General features: G+C 41.0%; 1 protein-coding gene across 1 annotated transcript in view; it reads left to right on the forward strand.

Moving 5' to 3' along the window:
- Positions 1-21,702, forward strand: part of NKD1 (naked cuticle homolog 1) — a 202,622-nt gene that overhangs the window by 155,920 nt on the left and 25,000 nt on the right. The window contains 1 exon segment of the mRNA XM_019505694.1: positions 19,451-19,557. Within this exon segment, the coding sequence (XP_019361239.1) occupies positions 19,451-19,557 (107 nt within the window).

The following is a 21,702-nucleotide window of genomic DNA, read 5'->3' on the forward strand; positions in this document are numbered from 1 at the left end:
GCTGGACTCTTTCCAAACTGTCCACATCCTTCTTGAAGTGCGGAACCCAAAACTGGGCACAGTGCTTCAGGTGAGGCCTCTCCAGTGCTGAGTAGATCATGAGAATCGCAACAAGCAAGAAAGAATCACAAGCAAGAAAGTCCTAAGCAAGAAAGTCTGAATGGTAGATCCATGTATAGATTTCCATGTGGAGAAGGTATCTTTCAGAAACATACCCCAGCTTGCTGCTGAAGAGAGCCACAGAGTTGCCTCTAAACCTCAAATTTCTTTTTCCCCAACCTTATGCACTTAGGACAGAGGAAACCCTATATACCCTGAATGTGAGATGTGACTTAACCTTTCACATACACAGGACAAAATCATTTAGCTCATTTCTTAGTCCATGAGAATTGCAGCATATTCCCTCTGCTTTCAAGCAATACTGGCAGCATTGCTGAACAAGTATCAATCCTGGACATCTCTAGAGTGACCATCTCTATTTACATATTAACAAAATACCATACATTTTTCAAAGCCTACAGATAGGGATGCTGTGTTCAGCAAAGTAGTTGCTGGATTTCAGTCACTAGTCCTTAACTTCTGAGGTGCCATTTTCGAATGGACTGTTTCCTGGTTTGGCAACTATGGCATGTCTGTATGGGCTGCCACTCGAAGGAAAAAGAGAAGTTGCTTAACTTATGGTACCTGGAGCTCTTCAAGATGCATTGGCTACGTGCACGTTCCATAGCCCACTTCCTGGGTATCTGGCACCCTGGGATTCCATGGTTGAGAGGAAACAGGCTAGCGGATATGCTCTACACCTTCATACTCTTGCAGCAAGGCAAGAGGAGCAGTACTTAGCGCTAGTGCAGGCAAACAAGTTTCCCAGATCAAGAGCATGAGATGCATGTTCAGCCACAGTTAAAAACATACACACAAAACACCTCTCAAACTCCAGTTCCTGGAAAGTAACTCAATCCTTTACTTTTGAAACTTGCACAAATATTTTAAGTGCACCCACTTTCTGTGGTAATCTCAAGGAAACTTTTAAAATATGTAAGATGGAAACAAGGAATGTAATGTGCATATGATTATTTTTTAAAACCAAACATTGCTTAATTCATTGCTTTTTATTTGTGGTGCCTTGGAACTTTACGCCAGGCTTTGTATAAACCCATAACAACAGGCCGGTTCCTTAACCTAATTCCACTGTCTCATTTAGTGTCATTAGGTATGAAAATTATCAATTCTTTCATGTCCATATCGTAATTTTGTAGGCATCAGCTACATGCACTATGGAGGTAGGGAATATGTAGTTTGTATGTATTATGGAAAGGCTCATTCAACAAAGCATATGTTGTGCAGACATGCACAGCTGTTTAATCTTCAAACTGCCACTGATGGGTATAGTGCAGGGGTGGGCAGTTATTTTGGGCGGAGGGCTGCTTACCAAGTTTTGGCAAGCCATCAAGGGCCACATGACGGGCAGCCAGGGGCAGATAAATATTTATTTTCTAAATTTTTTAGGGGCCCCACGGGCTGTATAGAATGGCCTGGCGGGCCGCATTTTTCCCACCTCTGGTATAGTGCTTATAGATATTGAAGGAAAAGTCCTTTGCCCACAGAATTCACAGCCTAAATAACTGTTCCTTGCTGATGTCATAAACCAAGCTCTACGTATTATCAGCAGTCTGGTGTGTAATGTGTGAACTCCACATTTTTATGTTTTGTTAATAATTAGTGCATTTAGCAGTTTTTCACTTTCAGTGAGACTGCACTTATAGACTCCTCCAACAGGTGAGCATTTCTTTTATAACTGCAAAATGTCTGGATAACATGAGATAATTCTTCTCTTTTTTTAAATGCCCCTATAAAAGAAGCTATCTGTAGAGTGCATCTTCTACTACAGGCTGACCCACTCATTACAGCTACCGCTGTCTGCCAAAACAATGGGTCCCCACCCAAACTGGAAGCTGATAAGCTGGTTATTGCAAATTGGAAAGAGCACCAGTGAACACAGAAAAAAGGAGCAGAGGAAAGCGCCAAGTGAAAACTGCTTAGATTGGCAGATAGAATAAAAGTCACCAAAGAACATGAGACTGGTAGGATTAGCAGAAGTTTTCCTGTGGTCGTACAAAGATCCAGGAAATTATAAGAAACAGGTAGGCTGTTTGCCATGAGTGGGAGGAAAATGTTATGGCATAAGGCACTTTCAAAAAAATGTACAAGTGTTTCTTAACATTAACTGTTCCAGTTAAGAGGGTTGGTATTTGGATCAGAAGCCTTTTACTTCTAGGGTTGCTGTTTCAACTGCAGCCAGGCTAGTAGTGATGAAAAGCTATTGCCATCCAATGATCGTCTGTAGCTTGTATGAAATAAGTTAGTGGTCTCTAGGCATTTCCAAATGCACCTTTGCAGTCTATAGCAACTGCCACCCATGTTGACAGTTACTACAGAGAAGCCCCTGACATAATGGGCTTGAAAAGTGAGCTCTTCTGCTGCCCTAATGGTGATCCTTCCTGGTCAACATTGAAACATGCCATAGTAGGGAGCATAATGTGCTGCGCTTGTCTTCTGTTCACAGGACTTCAGTTATTGTGGCAGAAAATAATCATTTCTTACAAGCACCGGCATTTATAAAACAGTTTTTGGAAAATGTTTTTTTCCCCTTTAGTATGAGCGCTAAACTTTTGTGTTAGGTTATTAACCTATTGCATTAGGTGAGAGAGATTATATGTGCTACAAAATGGTTATTTATTGCTTTTCATCTCTAAGTCTCAAATTGCTTTTCAAAGCTGGGTAAATATTATTCCCATTATAGAGAAAGTCACGCACTAAATGTGACTTGCCTAAGCACACAGTAGCTGAGCTGGGAACAGAACTCAGGCTTCCTAAATACCAGTCTACAATTTTGTCCATTGGGCTGTGCTGGTGAGAAGTGTTTAAAGGCAGTACAGACAAAGCTTTTTGCAAAACTAGGAAGAGCTCCAATTTTCTCTGACTTTTTGATCAAAGCAGCCAGTCACTAATATGACTTTACTTTTGTGTACCTTTTACAGTGAAACTGAAGTAGTGAAAGAGGAGAGAATGAGCAAAGGTCAGATCCCCTGTATATGATTTGAAATGTGGAAACCTTTAAGATACTATTTCATATGCATTATCATCTTGGTAGAAGTAGTGGTTATCCACGTTTTCCTTCTCTTCAGGGTTGAAAGTGTTTCTGGCTGTCCTGTCATTATAGCCAAGCTCATTCTCATGCTGCAATGTCATAAAAAGGGATCAAGTAACAATAACAATATTAACTTAAACTACCTGACCTCTCAGTCCTGAGTAAATGTGGTTAAAATATCTGCTCTGCTTATAGCTGTTTAACAGCCCAGTATGCTTCAGTTCTCAATTTCCAATGGGTTACAAAACCAGGTTGGACCATTAGAAAAGGGTATAGCTGCATTGCAATTTGGAGGTGCCATTGCAGGATGTCCTGGCTTGCAAAAAGTGATTTTCTATTTTGTGTAGGGTGAAGCTGGAGCAGCATGAACTTCAGTGTGGGGCCAGCTGCCTGTGTAAGTACTCAAGGTCCCAAGCAGGCTCATAAACTGGCTTATGAAACATCTGTCTCAGACCCCTTCCTGGTTTAAGTTAAACTAGAGTCCTCCAGCATCCCAGATGCTTGGCAGCCCTAGGCTATGCTGTCTGCTCCAGAGAGCAGGGCTGGCCCTGCCCCTTTTCTTCCTAGCCAGAGCTCTGGGGAAGACTGCAAGCATAGAAGGGAGAGACTACAGGCATAGAAGGGTCTGCCTTGCTTCCCCCTGGTTCCCCCTCGCTGCTCAAGCAGGCATCACCCCAGCCCCATAGACCTTAGGCATGTGGTATGCTGGCTAATGACTCTAGTCCAGTGGTTCTCAACCTTTTTTTGCTGCAACCCTAAACTGATCACCAGCAGGACCTCCCGACCTGGCGCTGTGGGGGCTGCTGGGAGCAGAGTGCGGCAGCGGCTTGGGGGTGGGAGCGGGGGAGCTGCCATTGCCCCCTTTGTGCTCAGTGGCCCCACCCTACCCGCCTGCCACTGCTCCCAAGTCACACACGTAAGTGTGCATGTATGTGCGGGCCCTTTGTGACTCTACTAAGGACCCACCAAGACCCTGATTTGGGTCATGCCTCAAGGTTGGGAACCAATGCTCTCGTCTTTGACACAAAAAATCTACAAGCCGACAAGGTGAGGCGCTGCTGGATCTCGTTCTGGCCAAAGAGGACGATCTAGTGAGCAACCTGAGGATTGAAGGAAAGCTTGGTGACAGTGATCACAAGTTGATCACTTTCTCTATCCATTGCAAAGCTGGCAAATCAGCAACACAGAAATCCTTGACTTTAGGAAAGCTGACTTTCACAAGCTCAGGAGGTTGGTTGTCAAGGCCCTGAGAGATCACAATCTGGTAGGAAGGGGAGTACATGATGAGTGGTCACTCCTTAAGGACGCAATCCTAAATACACAAGGGAAGTCCATTCCAGCTTATAGAAAAGGTAGTAAAAGGGCTGAGAGACCCCCTTGCCTCAATAGGGAACTCATGGACTTCTTTAATCTTAAAAGAGAAGCTCATAAGGGTTGGAAGACAGGAAATACCTGCAAGGACGGGTATGTATCACTGGCCCGCACCTGCAGGGAGCAGACCAGAAAAACCAAGGCTGAAACCGAGCTCAGACTGGCTAAGGGAATCAAGGACAATGAAAAAGTCCTTCTTCAGATACGTGGGAAGTCGAAAGAAAAATGAGGGCAACATTGGACCCCTGCTGAACCAAATGGGGCAGCTGACAACTGACACCCAGGAAAAAGCTAATCTCCTCAATGATTACTTTGCATTGGTTTTCCACCAGCCCAAGAGGATCACCCTTCCTGACAGGACACAGGATCACCAAGGTAAAAGCCTACAATTGATGAAGACCTTGTGAGGGAGCACCTTGAGAGGCTGGACATCCACAAGTTAGTGGGACTGGATGGAATGCGCCCAGGAGTGCTAAAAGAGTTGGCTGACATCATAGCACACCCAGTGGTGAGGGTATTTGGGAACTCGTGGCACTTGGGAGAGGTTCCTGAAGATTGGAAAAGGGCCAATGTGGTGCCCATCTTCAAGAAGGGAAGGAAGACCCAGGAAACTACAGGCTAGTCATTTTGATTTAAATCCCTGGAATGATCTTGGAAAAAATTATTAAAGAATCCATCAACAACAGGCTAATGGAAGGCATCATTCTGAGAGATGGCCAATGTGGCTTGGTTATGGGTAGGCCATGCCTGACCAACTTCATTTCCTTCTATGACCAAGTGATGCATCACCTAGACAAGGGAGCAGAGGCTGATGTCATTTACTTGGATTTCAGAAAAGCCTCTGAATTGGTCTCCCATGATGTCCTCATGGTAAAATTGGGGAGCTGCAGCCTCAACAACCTTATGGTCCGATGGATGGGGAACTGGCTCCGTGGTTGGACCCAGAGAGCGGTTGTCGATGCAACCAAGTCAACATGGTGCATGGTGACTAGTGGCATCCCCCAGGGTTCAGTTCTTGGACCAGTACTCTTTAATATATTCATAAATTATCTGGATTCGGGTGTCAGAAGTGGACTGGCTAAGTTTGCAGATGACACCAAATTATGGGGAGGCATGGTCACTCTAGAGTATAGGCCGGGGATTCAGCTGACCTGGACAGGCTTGTAAGGGGGCAAGTCAAAATCTGATGACATTTCAACATTGAGAAATTCAAGGTTCTCCACCTCAGGAGAGAGAACCCACACCGTACCTATGGGCTTGGCAGTGCTACATGCACTAGCACTGTGACTGAAAGAGAATTGAGGATCATGATTGACCACAAGATGAATACAAGCCACCAATGCAATGCTGCAGCAAGCAAAACAAATAAAATCCTGGCTTGCATCTACTGATGCATCTCAAGCAAGACCCAGGAAGTCATCCTCCTGCTTTACTCAACCTTGGTGAGGCCGCAGCTGGAGTACTGCCTCCAGTTCTGGGCTCAACACTTTAAAAAGGATTCAGAGATGCTTGAGAGAGTCCAGAGGAGAGCCACGTGCATCATCACAGGTAAAGAGAGCAGGCCTTATGAGGAGAGGCTGAAAGACACGGGACTCTTTAGCTTGGAGAAGCATAGGTTCAGGGGGAAACTTGGTGGCAGCCTATAAGTACATAAGGGGTGTGCATCAGGTTCTGGGAGAGCATCTGTTCACCAGGGCACCCTAAAGGATGATGAGGCCAAACCGTCACAAACTGCTGGAAGACCATTTTAGACTAGCCAGAAGAAAAAGCTTCTTTACCATCCGAGTTTCCAGAGTCTGGAATAAACTCCTCCCAGAAGTGGTGCAAGTACCTACTCTGGACACATTCAAGAAGCGTTTGGATGATTATCTTGCTGGGGTCCTCTGACCCCAGCTGACTTCCTGCCCTTTGATCTTGCAAAGTCCCTTCCAGCCCTAATGTCTATGACATCTGATACTGAGAGAGAGGGGTGTGTGTGTGTGTCCAATTTCCCTGAGACAGGTAGACAGAACAGTGTCTGCTTGGGGCTTTTTGGAACTAATCAACAGGTCAGCTGGTAATGTTCTTCCATTCCTTTCTTGGAAAAAGCTTTTTATGAAGAAGCAGGGAGAGGGAGATTAAAAAGCTCAGTATCATCAACAGATACATGCACTGCACATCCCACCTTTGCCTCAGAGTGCTAGCCAGGGTCTGGGGTCTGGCAACACTCCTGCCCCTTGAGCAGTGACCAGGGAAAAGCCTAGGACAGTGTAGGCAGGTTGGGTATAAACCCCTCCCTAATCAGAGCATCCTGATGGGGCCAGGCCATGCCCCTCCTCAGCTCAGCATCATGGAAGGGAAGGGAGGGCTGCTCTAGCACCCCCTGGCTTCTAGCCCGAGCCACTGCAGGCATGTGCCTGCATTTCCTCTTTAGACTAACCTGAAAAGATTGAATCAATTCAGGCTCTGACTTTTTGAATGTCTCTAGCCTTTTTGGCCCAAGCTATGCCCAATGCCATAGTGTGTCTAGCAGTCATTTTACACTCTCAGCCTTGAGGGTGTTTAGGAGAGTGGCCAGAACTTGTTGTAGGCTTGGAGTAAGTTCAAGTGGGCAAAACATGTTTTTATGGAGGTGCTCTCCTGCATGGTGCAGACATGGGGCTGGGAGAAACAGTTGATCCTATATGTGCAGTCCAAAGATATAGCTATATTCCTATATATGTGCAGCAGGAGAAGAATGCAATTGAACTTTGCACTGGGACAACCACCACAAAGAACAAAGAACACAATAAGGGAAACAGCCAGTTAAGGGTTTGAAAACAATCTCCTTGGAAATATGATGAATACCAGCAGTTTCATTTCTTCTACTTGAAGAACAAAGATCCTTTTCTACTTTTAATTTCCCAGGAGCGATTATTACTAGTTATTTTTCTCATAGCCTTGACCACAGTTTGAAGAGTTTTTAGTAAGCATGTTTTTGAAAAATGAGTAAACATGCCATTCTCCTGTGCCTCTCATGTGTCAGCCTTTTTTATCCACGTGAAATTGGACCTCATTTCCCGCCAGAGACTTGGGGCCAGATTGTATTCTTAACCTGGTGTTTGTAGAGTTATTCCAGATTTATGCCACTGTAACTGCAAAAGGGGGTTTTGGCCTTTGGTCTTTCCCTCCTTTAAAGCAGTTTTCAAATTTCTTTTTAAAGCCTGGAGTAAAGACCATGTCTTTTAAGCCACAGCTTCTGTCTCAAGCAACTCCAGTCAACACCTGTTAGCAGTTACATAAAGGTATCTGGTGCTATGATGCTCCCTAAGTGGCTGCTGCTGTTTTAAGGAGTGTTTTCTGAGCACATGTAGGAGGAAAAATGTCCCTGGGGGAAATTTTGCTACCGTTGCCCTTACCAACTGTTGCTGCAAAAGGGTGTCACTTATCTCTTAGATTACCAATTCAGTTGTGTTTGACCTTGATCCAAAGATCTGCCTCAGCCAGGCAACAAATGTTTGATGGTCTGTTTGGGCTGGTCAGGTTTATGAATTCTGGGTACTTCAGAAGGCTTTTGTCTAGCTGCCACATGCATTTCCCTGCAAGCTCTTCCCCTTCCCTCAAGAGATTTCACATCGCTGGTGATGGTATTGCATGCAAGACCATGGTTTGTGACCACATTAAACAGTTTCTGCTTTTGCATCATAGATTCCAAAGTAAAAACTTTCTAGCTGTGATTAGTATTTGGAAACCATCTTTTCTTCAAGTTGTAAAGCCAGTCACATTCCAGAAGACCTTAGGGCTGGATATTTTAGACACAACATCCCACCCTCTTGCTGAAGCTAACAGATGCACAAGAATGTACGTGGAGACATACAGGCAATCGCAGTGAAAAGCATATTGCTTTTCCCGGCTTGCTGTCCCAAATTCAAAGTATATATCAGTCAGGGTGCTTTTGTATGCTTCAACTCCACTACTGCTGCAGTAGCTACAGAAACCCAAAGTTTTACCTCAACAGGCAGAACAAGTGCCCTTTGTTACCTAGACAGATTATAGCTTTTTCTAAAGTCTGCTCTTCATAAAAGCCCAGCTTGAACAGTGGAAATTCTGACTTGCCTCAGATACTGAGGAGACTTTTATAGTTTCAAGTAGCTCCAGGGTTATATTTTAAAAGTTGAATTTCATCACATGTTTTAAGTTTGGTGAAGAAAAAAAGACATGATATTTTTAGCAGAAAAAAACTTTTTCCCCCTCCACCTTTTTCTTAACAGATGTTTCATCTCAATCATATCCAAACCTCAAAGCACAAGTAGCAGTCAACCTTATTCTCCTGTGGAGAAATAGAAAAAAGATAAAATGTCATTTGTTTGGAGGAGGGTTTTTTTGTGTGTGTGTAACCACAACTAGTCTATGAGTAAAAGCAAATAATAAATGCAGCACTATGGAGTTGTGGAAATGAACCTGAAGCAACATTTCTACTCTGAAAAAAGCCTGGAGTCCAGCTGTTCTGGTAAGATGGAAACTCCCAGCCCCCAGCTTGAAAAAAGAAATCCAGTAATCAGATTTTTCTTGCTGTATAAATCAGATCCAGCAATTTGACTCCTCTAACCAAGGAAGGATGCAATACAAAGGACCCAACATTGTAGTGAAAGGGTTTTTTAAACTTTTTAAAGGATAACATAAAAAGAAGGAATAGTAGTTGTAAAGCAAAATATCCAGAAGGAAAAGAGCTGCTACCCTAGGAATTTTCATGGGGCTCTGGAGAAACCTCAGTTTTTTGCTGTGCATGGCAATCTGTGCTGTGATTGGGATGTACTGTTGTGGGAACAGGCAAGGTGATTCAGTACAGCCATGAAATACTTGTTTAAGGATTTATTCCAGGGGGAGTTGAACTCTTTAAGGATTTGTATGCATGAAGTGAAAACCCGGTTGGTCTGGGACTTTTTTCGTAAAGGTGACTTTATAAGGACAGTTCTGTTGCATACATGTAGCGAAGGAAGGATAATCATGAAAAAGACAACCAGACTATGCCAAAGGGAAGGCCACTTTCAGTCCCTGCTCTAAAACTGTGTAAGGAAGTTACTGAGAGAGACTCTAGCTGTCCTAGTGCCCTGTTCCTAGCTTCACTGCTGCCTTCATGGCAAATGCTCTTACTGCAGAGAGCCTTGCAGCTGACATTTCACTGGCAAGTGGTGAATATGGCTCAGTTTTCAAGAGATCACACTATTAAAAATCTAAATTGGGTAATCTAGGATACAGTCCTGAAGGAGTTTGTAGCCACTAATGGTTCTTAGGTCATGGAACACCTAGATTGCCTAGCCAATAGGAAACTCTACCACCCAGAGGTGGCTGCATTTTGTTACTGATCGATCAATTTAGTCACTGATTTTTATCCCATAGTATATAAATGTCAGTATATTCTTTTTTGTTAGCTTTATGATGGGCAGTGGATAAAAAAAATCACTTCTCACCATTGATGTAAGTTGGAGTTATGTATAGGTGGATGAAGGATGATAGTATTCTAAGCCAGCAAGTGAGTGTTAATTTGAGAGATTTGTCCATCCATAACTGAAATAACAGTACAAGCTTGGTCTTATAGCATCATGTTCTTTAAATGAATAGCTGTGTATGAGTTAGAGCAATGTTTTTTCCTTTATGGAAAGTAATTTTGATGATTAGTTTAATGTTCCATAGTTCAGACATCTTCCAATGCCTCTTATATAGCACAGGTGCTGGAAATTGTCTTTTCATTGAACATCTATGTTTTATATGGGCACAGATTGATATCAACATCTGCATTATTAATGACATGACCTACTTGGTCTTCATTTAAATAAAAGGTTTAATAGGCTCTGAATTTTTTTTTCTTATGACTCCTGGTGATAAAATCCAAAGACATAAAGAAAATTGAAGACTGCAAATACTGTGTGCACACGCATACAACTTTTTATATGGGATAGTAGAAATGGATTTTTAACATACGGTTACCCAACAAAATAAGTATGTAGAAGTTTTGGGAAGAGACAGTAAATCCAAGAGGTTTGGTTCTGTTGTGTTCTGTTGTTTTCTTTTCTGAATTTCAAGTTATTACTATGTGTGCTGACATGTCAGCTTCCAGCACTAGAATTCAGCACTTCATTATCCCATTTGGAGCTCCTGGGACACATAATGCTATTAGATGATGGTATATGGTCTGTGGGAAAGTGACAGTTTTCACATAAGCAGTACTTCCTGAGATTAAATTGATATAGCTTGTTATAACAGATTGCCAATGTGGCTTTTGATATGCCCACTGATCAAACACAAATTTTGCTACTACAGGTATCATCCTGAACTAGTCTAACCAAAGCTTGTGAAGATTTTTTTTTTTAAAGATAGGGAGGGGTGAAAAATAATCTTCTTTGATCTCCAATGAGTTTTAAAAAAAGACAGTTCTGTTCAGGCTTTTGGCTAACACAACAAACAGTGTTTAAAATTTAACTTTGCTTAATTAATTAGTAATTCTGTTTAATGCTGTCTGATCTTCATCCAAAAGGTATTCTGCAGCTTGAAAACTGAACATCAAAGTGTATTGGGTGAAGATGGTCAAGTAAAGCATTTAATCTGGCAGTGCTGTTGATGAAATGTAGCCAGTTAGAGGAACTAATTGGAAACAGAAACTATAATCTGGTAACTGCAGCAAATGTCTGGTAAGATGCAGCAGTGTAAGTGGAGCATGTGAGAGGCATTCAGATTGGGTGCCTAATTCATGTTTGAGAGGCGAGATCTCAAGCAGCAAGTAGATTGCAAATGCTTTTCTTATAAAGAATTCCTAAAATTTCTCTTATTTTGAAAAGAAGTGTGTCCTGTAAATCTGTAACTGTGTGTATGTGTGTGTATGGATCCATATCTAACTGTTGGAGCTAACAGGACGGGTTAACAGCTGTCAAATAATTGGTGTTGCACAGAAACATGCATTTGATATTTATTTACAAAAATAATTTCTCTTTGGAAATACATCCCTGATGACACTCCCATGCACTCCATTGTAGCAGTGTCAGAAAGTCTTGAGTTACCTATGGTTGAAAGATTAAAATACATTTGTAATGGCTCTTGGGTATTTTTTGTATTTATTTATCCTTAATGCTACACCATTTCAGGTTTATCCTAATGAGTCAATCTAACCAGCACTATTAATAAAAAATTAACTGTTAGGTTGTATGATAACATGCACCTTTTTTCATTCTAGTGCTAGTAATTGAACATTTCAATTTGTTCTCCTAGCCAGGATACATTGAAATAGCATGAAATCACTTCTCGCCCTACTCACAAGTTAAGTTTCTGAACCATTCAGCCTATACGAATGTGAAGTGCCACTGTTGTAGCACTTGCTAAATTGCTTTCTGCCTTTCCCACTGTATTTAACAGGGACAATTAATTTCCCTCAAGGATTAATTTCTCCAGCAAGCATGAGGGAAGGCATTTGGATCCTTGTTATTTTGAAGGGTCTGTCTAATTTATCAGCTTCAGCTTTCAACCAGACAGAGATGAACTTACAGTTTTGGGGCCTACCTAGGACAAACGTGTTTTTCTATGTACTTTTTCTCATAGTATTGGAACAGGAATGTTGTGTGGATGCTGGTTCTGCTCTTTCTATGCTCATCCATAGGTGTAGATGAAGAACTTCAGAGTAGCAAAATCAAATCCCTGAAAAAAAATTATTTCATCCTTGTATAAAAAAAATGTATTTAGTTGGGTGGGGATGATAATTTTTTATTCATGTCTTCATGGACAATTTACAAATGAAATTTGAATTTAAAGATAATTGGCTGATTAAAGAGTTTCTTAATTTGAATTTTCAAACTAGGTTGTTGCCTTGATTGATATTATGCAGTGATGTAAGTGTTAACTGTATATGTCAAACTTGCATTGCAATGCAGAAGGTAGCTGACAAAACTAGAGAATACTCAGAAATTAGATACTTGATATACGTTATTTATTTATTTATCTCGTCCATCCTTTTGGCCTGCAGGTTTTGACTTTGAATTCTTCTCTGTGTCTCCTAGGTTGACAAATCCAGGGTGAAATCCTCAGTGGGAGTTTTGCTTTTGATTTGAGCTGGACTTTAACCACCTTGTGCTTAGTGCCACTATTCCAATAGTATATTTTAGTATTTGGTTGTAGCTCCTCCTTTTGCTGAAGTCCTCTTGTCCTCATCTCTTTGTCTAGTACAACTATGTGTTTTACTGCCTCCCAAGTTCTCCCTGAGTGTCTCTGAGAATTCCCTGGTCTCTCTTTCTGAGTTCTCTGTTTCAGTGTTACCAACAGTCTCCTGTACACAGAGAACTCCACCGGCTCCCTGTATCTGGTAATGATACAAGTTAGAGTAGTCAGAGAACGGAGCTCTGCACTGATAGATCCTACTCCAAAACTTAGATACTAGTGACCTCAACAAAAACTAGTAATTGGTGGTAATGTCTGTTGTGGAGTCATAACACCCTGCTTTGAGAAGTCAGCTACCATGTTCTATAACAGGGCTCAGCAACATTTTTTGGCTTAGTGCCAAAAAACCCCACACTCTCAATTTGGGAAGATGTTGGTATGCCAGGGGTAGATGTATAGGGAAGTCACGGGGGGCCCAATCCTTGTTATGGCAGCACAGCCGTGGCCCCTTTCCTGCCATATGCCCCAAAGTACATATGCAGCCATCAGCAGCAATGAGCTGGGCTGGGGGCTCTGGACCCTGGTACAGCTGCTTGCAGCTGCCTGCTTCAAGCAACTCGGGCTCTGGGCAGGTGCTTGCTGCCTGCCATGGAGCCCAGGCTGCTTGCAGCCTCCCTGCCACCTGCTGCAAGTAGTCTGGGCTCCGGGGCTGGTATGAGGGATGTGCCCATAGCCACAGCCAGCTGTGGTGTTCCAAGTAAAATGGCTTCACATGCCATGCTCTGGCATATGTGCTAGGAGTTTCTGACCCCTATTCTATAAAATACTTTCAAACTGTTATCTTCCCAAGAAGAGTTTAAGCTAGGCTAGAACATCAGTTCTGAAATCCTGACATTTCAGAACTACTGGGCATTTATACACATACATTTGTCTGCTCCAACATGCCAAAGATTCAGCCTGTTGGAGCAGACTCAATTAACCTTTGATGTGTTTTAGTTAAAAAGCGCGCTGCCGCCATTTTCTCAGCGCTGACGTGTATTTCGCTGTTTATACAAGTGCATGCTCCATAGTACTGGGTGCCTTTTAAAAGTGCCCGGTGCTGCAGCATAGGTATGTGTACAAATGCACACTGTGTACATCTTCACTGGCTAACTCTACCTTAGAACTGAACAGTAGTAGGACATACATCTGTCTAGCTGGCTATGATGAGGCTAAAATTCCTTCTCCAGTGGAAGGTCTCAGATCAGAATGAAACAGTATCCTTGACTAGGTTGAGGAAGATCATCTGTTGCACTGAATGGGGATTTGTGCGGGTGAAGATTTGAGAGCCTAAGAACATAAGAAATGCCATACTAACCAGAGTCTAGTATCCTGTGTCTCAGCGTGGCAGAGAGCAAATATTAAGGTGAAGAGTCTTATGCAGGGTCTGTCCAGATGGATGTGTTCCATCCTCCTCTTCCCTAACAGTTTCCAGCATTCAGAGAAATCAAAAGTGCCAGCCACTTGGGTTGTTAAAAGTTTGAGCACTCACTTCTCAAGTTGAATACAGTTCTAATTAATTTTCTATTCAAAGCTGTAACGGAGGTGGTTGAGTGATATTTTGGTTATATCAACTATAAAACTATTGTGTATTTGAAGCACAATATTCTCTACTGACTATTACATCCATCATTCATTGAGGAGACCCATAGGCCAGGTTGCAGACATTACTCTTTTAACAGGTATAACTAGGGACCTTCCGAAATTGCGATTTAATGGATTTTGTGCAATCCGGCATTGCTCGTGAAAGTCACAAAAAAGAAAACAAAAGAGCTTACTGAAAATAAAATGCTGGCTTCTCTGGGGAGCCAGCAGTCCTCACTGTAGGGAGGGGGAGTGCTCACACAACAGGCAGCCCAAGATGGCTGCTGCCCCACCCCAGCTGATTGGCTGCAAGGGCTGTCCAGTCAGTGGCAAGGGGTAGGGCAACATGACAGATAGCCCTTGCAGCCAATCAGCAGTGATGGGTGGGGCCACCAAGGCCCCTCGGCCAATCAGAGATGGGGGGGGCTGTCATGCTCTGCCCATGAAAATGACTGTTGGGCCCATATTTTCTCTGCGAAATTGGCTGGCCTTGAGTTCCATAGGTCCCTAGGCATGAGTGACTGGGAACCGATTTATAAGAGAACAGAAGTTTGGCACATGCAGACCGGTTTATAATGGCAGAATCTGGTCTAAGGTTGCCTTCCCTCCCCCACCCAAAGGGCGAATGTGTGTTCTGTTTGCTACTGATCTAAATTATTCTGCTTACAGAAAACTTCATAATTTAGTTCAATTCCACCTTGGGCTTTTTAAATGTCTGTACCTAGCTGTAAAGAACTGTTGGTATCATTATCTATTTCTGTTCTTAAAAAGGAGTAAAAGTTTGAACACAGTCTTGGTGTCAATAGATGAGTACCTTTAAACTGTTACTAGCTCTCTCTGTCTCAGTTATGAGCAATCAGGTGGTAGTAATTAACAGTCCATGGAGAAAAACATCTGCAAGTACACTTAAGCCAGTTAGTTTGTCTTTCATGAAAGAATGGTATTTCACAATTTTTCCAAGTTAATATTTTTCCTTTATTGTCTTTCCAATCTCAAATGTTATCCAGACATATTTTTATAGTGTCTTAAGGTTATAGCAGTGGATACAAACCCATTAATAATGAACAAGAAAAGAGAACATTATAAGGAAACATATGCAGTATTTCAACAAATGCAGCATTCTGTTAGGGAACATTGTGTGTGACAGCATATGGTTATTCCCATGAGAAGTAATAAAAATACATTTTTTTCAGTTGTGGATTTTCATAACAAGGGTAAGTTTCCATACGCGTGTGTACGCAGTGTGTTTCTTTTGTGAGGGCCCTGTTAACTGAGTAGGGAAGCAAGTGAATATTTTAGCACAGATGATATAATGTATGTAGCCCTATTTCTGATGGCATAAACACTGAAAACATGAATCTATTAATTTTCCACCCTCCTTCATGATAGAGATCTAGTCTGGTCCAGTTTAATATCATTGGCAAGACTGAGAGGAAGTTCACATTGTGAATATAACTGAACTTTGGCATGCTGCTCTCTGGCAGATCTCTGTTGACAAGGCTGCCAATTTTAACTGTCCCCAGCAGACATTCACATTTTATTTATAAATAAATACAACATGTGTGCCTCCTTCATGAAACTGAGCAACAGACACCAAAGGATATCATCATTCAAGAGTAAGTACAGAAATAAAAAGCAAAGCACATAGTTAAGGATCTGGTTTCAGACAATACAGTAGAAACAAATATTCCAGAATAGGTTATAAAACAGTTCGTTGTCTATCCATGTTTGTTTGTATACATTTATATAGAGAAAATCCATATATGCATGCATCCAAACCATGTATATTATATTATTTAAAGTCCTTTCATTTAGAGCTTTTTCTATTTTTTCTTGAATGAAACATTACATTGGGATAAGATCATTTGGTTTCCCTATTCTGTCAGAGCTCAGAATTGAATAATTGATTTCAAAAGATAATTCCTTGGAGCAGCAAATCGAGTGAGCAATCTGGCGCAAGGGTCAGCAAAGGTCGAAGGGAATATATTTTGACTTACTAACTCTCTCAAGGAATGTATTACAAGTTTTGCTCCCTCCCTCCCTGATAGCTGAACTCTTTTAATTTTGAGGAATCTAATTTGTCAGAACAGATCTTTTCCCTGTTACATAAATTATACATTTAAGTGAAAGCTTCCTATCTGAACATACATACTATACATCCAGAAAAGTTATTAAGCATAATGCTGGAAGTGTAGCTCTTGAAATCAGAAAGTAACTCTGTGGCATTGGCTCTGTTCTCCTCTCTGATCCACCCAGAGAAATGGAGTCCTAATATTCTTCACACATGTGCAGAACTTTTATTCACGAAGCAAAAGAGCATAGTACCAGAGTCGAGAGAATAGAGGTAACCTATAGAACTCTTCACTCTTCTGGCAGAAAACCTACAGGAGGAGTTTTGGGGACAGAAACATTCTCTTTGTGAATATTCCCCCTCTTCTTGTTTTTCAAGAGTAATGTCAAAAGATGCAGTCCTTTTCCTTTGGTTGGGGAAAGGTGAGTCCCAAAGATATTTCACTAATTTATCCATCCTGCTATAGTACTTAATGTATGGAATGCTAAAGTACATGTTTCCCAGGGTCTGCCCCTGGTTCTAAAGCCAAGATACACGGGATTTTACACAGACACAGTTTAGTTAAAATACGTCACCATACGGTGCATGCATTATTCCCACGGGTGGGCAATTACTTCCGCAGATAGTTGCGTTAACGTAAGTGGAACTACTCACTATGTGGAATAGGGCTATTTCAGTCAGGCATCATAGGGCTAAGGATATCCATAATTCAGGTACTGATAGCATAGTCCTGCGTGTTACTGAGATCCATATTACTTTCCCATGTATGGGTGTTCTTCAGGTGATGTCACAGGGGTTAAATGTAGGTTTGTTCAATGACTTAAAATGCATATCTTCAATTTTTAAAATTCCTTTTAAGTGGTACCTTAGCTTTGAATTGCCTAGCTTTCCAATGTAATACGTTGTAAGAAAATCACAATAAAGAATATAGTCTCTAGGTTTTTGTTCTTTCTTAGAAGAACACAGGTCTGGATTATTTTTTTGTAGATTATTGTTCTCCACCTTGCTCCCTTATTTAGGCACTGTAAACAGAAAACCCCTGCCCTTACATTACAAATATGGACCGAGGCAGACACAGAGAAGTGACGAGACCTGGGTAAGGTCGCACAAAATCAGTGGCAGAGCTAAGAACTCAATACATGTCTTGTGTCTCAGTTTACTGTCCAATCTTGTAGACCTCGTGACCTTGACATTTTCAAGAATAAAACATTCTCTTCAAGGTTTTTCTTGAAGTGAACCTTTCTTCTTTAAAGCCTTAATTTGCTTGGTTATCATGACTACATCTCTATCTTAGACATTTGTAGAGCATTAATCTTTGTGATAATTTAAGTATAGTGTGTGTGTATGAGAGTAGGTGCATAGTAAATTCTGCATGTGTGCGTCTCATGAAGCTGACATTAATACAACATTGAAACTCCAAAATCAAATGTGTAAGCCAGGAAATTCCAAAGCTTAAGGTTTCTACCTCATTGCTAACTTGTTTTTACTGTACAGCCGATACATTTTACAGTAAACTAAAGGTTTAAAAATGGAAGCAGTACTACAATAATGCATAAATTTATCAGAGAAACCCAGACTAAAGTGGTACTTATGGGCAATGTGGCTGAGTTTTTATTGTGATAGAAACCTTAGCTTTTGGAATTCTGAACTTTAAATATGTTAAGAAAAGGTTTTGAAAATCAATTTTCCTGTTTTCTTTGTTAAAGAAAATGTCCAGGGCAAAGCAAAGAATGTGATTAAGTTGCTTTACTGATACCTTTGTTTTCTTGGGGTAATTTGTATGGCACCTCTGTAGTGCTGTGTATCTTCAGTGCTAGCTACATAGCTGTTTTAACAGCGCAGCTTTAAATGACACATTCTAAATTGAGGGAGGTCATTTTCTGCTTTACAACAAACATGTCTTTTGCTAAGCAGATACTTAATGATGATATTTCTAATCTAGGCATTCCTAAGAAAAAGGTTCTTAAATGGAAGTAGATTAAATGGATTGGTTAAAGCAGATGTCCATGTATAAGTGAAACAGTGCTAACATTAAAGGGCATATTCTTACCTAAGCCTCTTGACAACATATGCGTGTGTAGATAAGAATATAGATATCTAGTATTTGCACCTGCAGTTAATTGTAGGCATAAAATATCAGGCAAGACTATCTGCCAGTGGAAAATTTCATGGGAAAATTGAAGGCTGTTGCTGAAGATGTGACCCTGAATTTGCAAAAGTTAAAACACTCATGGACGATGCTAATATGCTACTATCCAATATTATTAGTCTACTGCTCAGTAGGATCACTAAGGAAAGGTGTTCACTGGCACTATTGCACAGTAACTCTGGTTACTGCGTGTTTATTTAGTACTTGATTATACAAGTACTAAATTAAATGCACAGTAACCACTGCACATTAATGAACGTGTAGACGTGCCCAGTAGATGCCTCAGACTTGAAAGAGAAGTAATTGGGCTTTGGTATAGTCTTACCTTCCATAAACAGGACTCTGAAACATGCTAGTGTTTAAGCTTTTCACAAGTGTTTTTAAGTTATGCTTGTGCAAATAGTTCAGTCTGAACATCTTGGGAAAGTCTCCTTTATACTTGCGTACCTCAAAAAGTTGGTCAAACTTTTTTGAAAATATAAATCAACACATGGCTCTAACCAGCGTAGAAAGTGTTGTCTTAGGAGGAATTTCAGAAAGTGTTTTATGAGTTTTTGAAGAAGGAGGTTGGCATAGAAGAGAACCATTATTTCAGCTTTAGTTATCTTATTTTCTTCTAGTGAATTCTGTTTTTGAAAGTTGTGGTTCTGTACTGTTTTGCAAAAAGACAGACAGAAATATACAACAAATTTACAGTAATGTTTTGAGTCAGTTTGCACTGTCAAAATGCTATGTGAACTTGATGCAAAATCTATTAACGTGTACTTGAGAGAAGAATTGCTAGTAAAGTGTCCATCAAAATGAGCATAAGTATGTATCGGATTCAAAAGCAAATTGAATTTAATAACATCTCAATCATAAAAATCTGCCAAAATCAAACTTGATCCTAAATACAATGAAACTTTTCTAACCAAGGGATCTGACTTGATGTGCTGTTAGATGACTTTGGCGGTTCCTTCTAAACTTTTTTAATATATTATTTTTGCAGTGGCTTTACCTCCAGAGAAGACAGATGGAGTTTGCAGTGGAGATGAAAAGAAAGCAGAAAAAGAAAATGACACACGTACAAGTTCCAAGAAGCAACTAAAATTTGAAGTAAGTTCCTTGTTTTCCAGGGTTGCAGTTTACAGATACAGTTAAGTCAGATAACTAGTCTGTGGACAAACGGTGCCCTCTGGAACATTTATGCAGCTCCCATTGTTTATAATGGGAGCTATGCATATGTCTCAGAGAGCAGGATTTGGCTAATCATCTGTATTTCCTACTGTCAGTGCATTGTTTCTTAAAAGATGGTTTGCAAGTTTTGTTCCTGAGGTCAAATAAAGCCAAATGATGGTGACCTCTCAGGAGGATCCAAAGTGCACAGTAAGGGAGAGCTGTTTTCTCTTAGTTCTGTACTTTTGATCCTTTCAGATGTATTTCTTGTGCCACCCACTATGTTATGAAATTCTTTTATTGGCTTTCATGGACTATCATACTCAGCTAAATGTGCCTGATGTAAAAGATGTTTGTGAAAGATGCCTTAGCCATCAGTCTCTCATGTCTGGGTTTCCAGAGTGAAATAACCTTGACCCTACTGTACTGGCAGTTCATCTGATTAGATGGTGGGAGGAAAAGGATCCTGCAGGGAATGAGTCTGATGGCCTAGTTCCTTCTAGACTTAAAAACATCATAAAACTGCCAGACATTGTGCCTAGCTGGCAGGTTTTGCTTATAAAGAGAGAGATTTAATAAATATGAGCACTGAAACATGCTGTCATCCGGCTAGAGGGTTGTCTGTCTTGGCAAATAGGGAGGTACACTGGTACTGGGAGAACAGCATGCATTTCATCTTTTCGTGCTACAGCAGACATGGCAAACTTCTGCCTTTCAGTGCTGTCAGTCTGTCACATTAATGAGCTTTGCATTCGTCGATTATTATTTGAAAAACTATCTAGCCACCTTGTAACTAAAACATTCATCTGCCTCTCTACAGAAGGTTCAGCACTCTTGTGCAAATTACTTTTTGCTGTTTTAAGGACGATTCAATGGAGCAAGCTTTTCCACAAACATTCTGGTGTTTCTGTGTGCTTATTCACATTGATGGATGGCTTCTTTCCCTCTTTTTTCAGGGGAATAACACTTTAGGCAAATTTTCAGTTCTACCTTGATTAATACATGTGATTTTGCACACATGAAAAGCATGATAAATTACAATTAACAATGCCTTGATGCTTGAAAAGTTGGAGGACACCTGTCAACATGGCTGATGCCAGCTAAGCTGGAACTGTACCATACTGGCAAAGACTGTGTTTGTTCCCAAGTAGTTCTTGGCATGCCATAAAGGTTAGCACTTGGTACCAGGCTCCATGACTAATGCAGGGAAGACTGCCATGTTATTAACTGAGTAGTGCACATCCTCACATAAAGATCTTATGTTAGGCAATGTGGGACAGGGAACTATTAATATGTGGCAAGAAACCAAGTATTGATATTTTTTTTCTCCTTGTTCTCCAAATCAAAGCTTTCTAACCATGTAAGGTAGGGGCTGAGAGAATGATAAATGCTTTTATTTTATGACCAGGTAGAAAAGAATCAGAAATGCGAGTGTTGAGACAAGAAGTCTAAATCTGAGGTGGATGTGATTTGGCTTCTAAAGGTGCTGGGGATGTTTGTGTAATATGAAACTGTGTTTCCACAGTAGAGTGTGGGGCACTTGGCAGCTTTCAGAAGGGCTTGTTACAACTAAGAGAAGACTGCCTTTGAACTCAGCAGGGGATGGGGGTACCGTTAACTGCTGTAGGGAATTGGTTTCAAGTCAGCAGATTAACCAGGTATTTTGAGCTCTATCATGCTGAAGCTATTTGGAGCTGTTTATTTTACTTGAGTACAGTGGCTTTTATTTTAATTGCACTGTAACTTTTGTGTTTGCCTTGTTGTGACTCTGGATGACTGATTGTACAGATCTTGAGAAAACAAGTGGCTTGTAACTAGGTGATAAGAGTAGAAATAAGTGCACCTTTTGTTGGTTAGGATTTTGTTTTGGTTGGTTTTTAATTGATTCTTGCAGGCTTTCTTCTAATCACATTCTTCCTAGATGAAACACAGTTGAAATGAGGATCAGGCAATGTTACCTAGGTTATTTTTCTTACCTACCAATTCCAAATCAGGTTCAAGTTCAGTGACTTTAGTGGCGTGATGATGTCAAAGGGTTGCCAAAATTGATATGGCGTATCAAGTATCTGTGTCAAGGGCAGGTTT

Source organism: Gavialis gangeticus, unplaced genomic scaffold (genome assembly GCF_001723915.1).
Source record: "Gavialis gangeticus isolate Ggan-Ray unplaced genomic scaffold, GavGan_comp1, whole genome shotgun sequence".
Lineage (NCBI taxonomy): Eukaryota > Metazoa > Chordata > Crocodylia > Gavialidae > Gavialis > Gavialis gangeticus.